Source organism: Saccoglossus kowalevskii, chromosome 4 (assembly GCF_978046115.1).
Source record: "Saccoglossus kowalevskii chromosome 4, keSacKowa6.1, whole genome shotgun sequence".
Lineage (NCBI taxonomy): Eukaryota > Metazoa > Hemichordata > Enteropneusta > Harrimaniidae > Saccoglossus > Saccoglossus kowalevskii.
The window spans coordinates 27429845-27433662 of record NC_140644.1 but is presented as its reverse complement, the minus strand read 5'-3'; the positions used below and the strand labels follow the sequence as shown (position 1 = coordinate 27433662).

Sequence of the window (3818 nt, the reverse complement as noted above, 5' to 3'; positions counted from 1 at the left end):
TGGTTTCGAAAGTTTCCTCACATTTTCCCAGAGACATCATGGCAGTTTCTAAACATGAGTAAGAGACTGGGTTAGCCTTTCGCCAATTTACCTTGCACTCTCCAAGTTATATAGAAATACAATTCGTTCTAGAACCGGGCAAGTATTGAGTCCATTGTATGGCAGAAATAGAACATGGTAGACATAAAATGACTCTTGTCGACCGAATATACTATGTCTGTTCTTTGTGCTAGATACCGAGGGATAACAGGACGAAAATCATTTTATTTGTGTATGTATCGAAGTACGATTGGTAGAACATTTCACCTTTCTAGACATTAGGGGTTTCATATTTATGTCAAATTTGACATCCCTTCTACTTTTGAGCCCTCAAATATCAATTTCCGCCAGTGTGAGTGTCTTGTTTTTTTTATTATTTAGAAAGCCCCATACTTCCACAAATGGAAAACACCAGTGCATACAGTAAATTTCCTTCTAATATGACAGTGTTCCATTCAACTACGAAAAATCGACAATCTACCAACACTGTGTAGATTCCACACGTTATTGTTGTAGTCTTATTCTCATTATAATTTCTACATGTCAGAATTCTTGTAGTATCCTCTTTAATTACATAACATAGAATGTGCATCCAATTCAATAAGTTCTAAATGACTATTCGACAACGCGTCAACACACTTCATGAGTTTATTAAACGAACTTTACACTCAGTTTTCACCAAACCCTAATAATTCCATAGAAAATGCATTTACACATTCTTATTTTGAAACAATCAGCAAAGGCTGGGCTATATTTATTTTTGAAAGCAGTGCTGGGTTCTGTTTTGTTTTAATCGGATTGGGAGACACATTTTCGTACTTGCTTGTTTAAACCCAATCCCAATGCACAGAATGATCCTAAAAATCTCACAATAACGCATGTGACCAGTTTGTAACTTAACTTGTATTTTTTCTATTATAACATTTTCTAGCAAGACCCCTTCAAATTCATATTAACACATAAAACAAGAGCACGTGATGATAAGTGTATTTATTACAGCTAATATACACATTACAAGAAGTGATGACAGACACATAACCATTGTATACACATGACAGAAAATATTGTTCTATCAAACTAGGGTAATGAAAATTAAGTTGCTGCATGTTGCAGAAATTTGTATTTTTAACTAGATATTGTTTTTAGTAATTCGCTTGTCTGTATATTCTACATTCTACATATTGCACGTATGCAATATATTCATTTAAAACGTGCTCAATGTAGACTATATGATCATTAAGTTTGATATTCATTTATTATATGTGTAATGGAGAATTATGTAATTTAAACGAGTAGATATGATTATCACCGCCAGCATAATTAGCAATATGCGTCTGTCTGCGTTGTTTCTTGTCGACGAGAGATCGGTGCGGTATCTAATAGAGCAGAACTTATTCAGCTTCACATAAACAGAACTCCCCGGGATGTGCCTCTCGCCATGCGTCGCCAGCATCCTGTAACTCCTGGGACACTGGACGGTAACAGCAGTTGCCTTCGTTCAGTAGCACGTAGGGGGCTAGATTTCTGGGATCGAAAATGAACGGGAAGGTGCACTCGGGGTTCAATTGGCCCTGGTAGATGCAATCCAACAGCCTGACTGTTTCCAAACACGATATGGAGTACTTTGCGCGTATGTGAAGGACTGTCTCGTTGACACACCTTTCCCGAATCACAGCCAAGTGGCAAGGGCCAAGCAAAGTTCCTATAAAATAAAAAAAATAATAACATAAAAACAACTAATTCATATTTCGTGAATTAAATTTACAATTACAATCCCACAAAACAACTGAATACAACAATAACATGTAAACGAATATATTTGAACCTGTCAATTATTGATTTATTGTCAATTTTACACCTATATGTAGTTTCTCAGTCATCTTCCATTTGAACATACATTTTAGACAGACACTTGTAATTTTCTGGTTACAACCCAGCATGGACCTCGATGTAAGCAATGAGTTCAAATGTAAACTAAACAGGTAACATTTCATTGCAGAATTAATACGGATAAAATGTTTTATTCAATTACATTAATTGTGGATGCTTGCGTCATTGTTAGTACAATCTTGTCAATGTGAAATGTACTATTATTAGTACGCAGAGTCAACTTTTGGAAAGACGTAACACGTTGTGAAAGGTCATATTTAAATTCAGGTGTTAACTAACATGTGCATTATACAATGGTCACTGCCAGTATTGCACTTTTAATTAAGCGCCATATGTTTGCCCCCAAACTGTTTTTCTATATTTAAGTTTCTATATGGTCTTTGTTAATTTTGACCCAAGTGGACTTCGTCTATATGTTTTGATCAACATTTTCGCTGACCACGATTTTAAGCAGCTGATTTCAGCGTTGAATGGTAACACCGACAAACGGCTGAGTTACACCTACCCGGCAATGTATTGTCACAGATTCCCCATTCTTCGTAATACGCGAGAGTTGATGTCAACTGATTGATGTTTCGTACTATATCGAATCCACCAGGCGCAAATTCACAGAAAACCTCCAATAGACATTCCAACCTGATCTGTAACAAGAAGTATGAAACATTTTAAAGTGAAAAAAACAATATTGTGAAAGTTTTTAGAGTTTATGTCGTTTGAGTGACATTGATGTTGTTTGAGACATGTTCGTATTAAAGTGATAGAATCTACATTCTTTAACCTTTTGAATGTATGCTTTATTCATGTCGTATTGTCGTTCTAGCCTTTCGTATCACAGTTAATGACCACTAGAAAACAATATTTTTAGTGAAACACTAAATCTGTCGATGCACATTCACAGCAACTGCTACAATGTAATAATTACTTACGAAGTTATCTGTCATACTTCATGGAATACTTACATTGTAGAAAACTCACTTACCCTCATGAACTCACACCATTGCTCGCCAAGCCCCACGTCCCAATTTTCAGGGTTATACAGGTACGCGTTCGCCAAATCGAAACATATGTTGTTCTGATGCTGGGTACATAGCTGAAAAAGAGAGAAACGATCAATGGCGATTAGTCCTTGCAACATTCAACTCGTCGAATAAATAAAATACAAGCGACGGAAAAATGGAGATCATCGTTTATGTTTTTATTTCACAACCTTACACACTTCTCCATTGTTTATATAAACTGGCAAACTGTACATAAAAATACGCACACATACTAAAACTCGAGGGATTGAGAGATGTTAGATTTAGGCGAATACAGGACACAGACTAAATGGTCTAGAAATATTAGCAACTTTTGTTACACTTTACAAAATAAACCCATATAACTTTCCCAGTATTTTGTTTTCAAAACATTTGATCAAGACTTCAGCTAAACGGAAATTTATCAATTTGTCCTAAAATTAGCAAAGAAAATATAGTAAAATAGTTATACTAAAAATGTTGCCAAATATTGCATCTTAGGGCGAAAGATGATCATGATTTCCAACGGATATCTAACGTAAGCGTATTATCACATACATGAATTGATTTATTGCACAACAAATGTTGCATTTCTTGACTTGACTAGGTATCTCAACCTGCATACAGCACAATGTAGGAATGTTGAATTTTACAAAATGAACACGTTCAAATACAGAGATTATTAGGAATGTTTGTACACAAATATCAATAAATAAAACAATAATCATAATAAAATAAAAACTTACATCACAAACATTAGGATCGTATGAATTCGTCAAGCCGGAGATAGCCAACACAACGAGAATTGTCAACAACATGTTAGCGGCAGTAGCGATGTTGCACTAGTCTGTCAATGGAAAGGTACCCCAAAAG

At 35.3% G+C, this 3818-nt stretch overlaps 1 protein-coding gene across 1 annotated transcript; it reads right to left on the bottom strand.

Annotated features, from left to right (window-relative positions):
- Positions 1-1014: 1014 nt before the first annotated feature.
- LOC102804086 (uncharacterized) lies at positions 1015-3818 on the bottom strand. The gene is made up of 4 exons (XM_006815852.3): positions 3692-3818; positions 2909-3019; positions 2435-2570; positions 1015-1741 (listed from the first exon to the last, which is right to left on the bottom strand). The coding sequence occupies exons 1-4, from the start codon at positions 3761-3763 to the stop codon at positions 1431-1433; spliced, it is 630 nt and encodes a 209-aa protein (XP_006815915.1). The 5' UTR covers positions 3764-3818; the 3' UTR covers positions 1015-1430.

What these genes read in the sequence shown, in the direction of transcription:
- LOC102804086 (XM_006815852.3), bottom strand. Translation starts at nt 3,763, where the DNA reads ATGTTGTTGACAATTCTCGTTGTGTTGGCTATCTCCGGCTTGACGAAT. An exon ending in ACGATCCTAATGTTTGTGAT is followed by an intron (nt 3,020 to 3,691) that starts GTAAGTTTTTAT and finishes TCTCTTTTTCAG; the next exon opens with CTATGTACCCAGCATCAGAA. An exon ending in CTGTGACAATACATTGCCGG is followed by an intron (nt 1,742 to 2,434) that starts GTAGGTGTAACT and finishes TTTATTTTATAG; the next exon opens with GAACTTTGCTTGGCCCTTGC.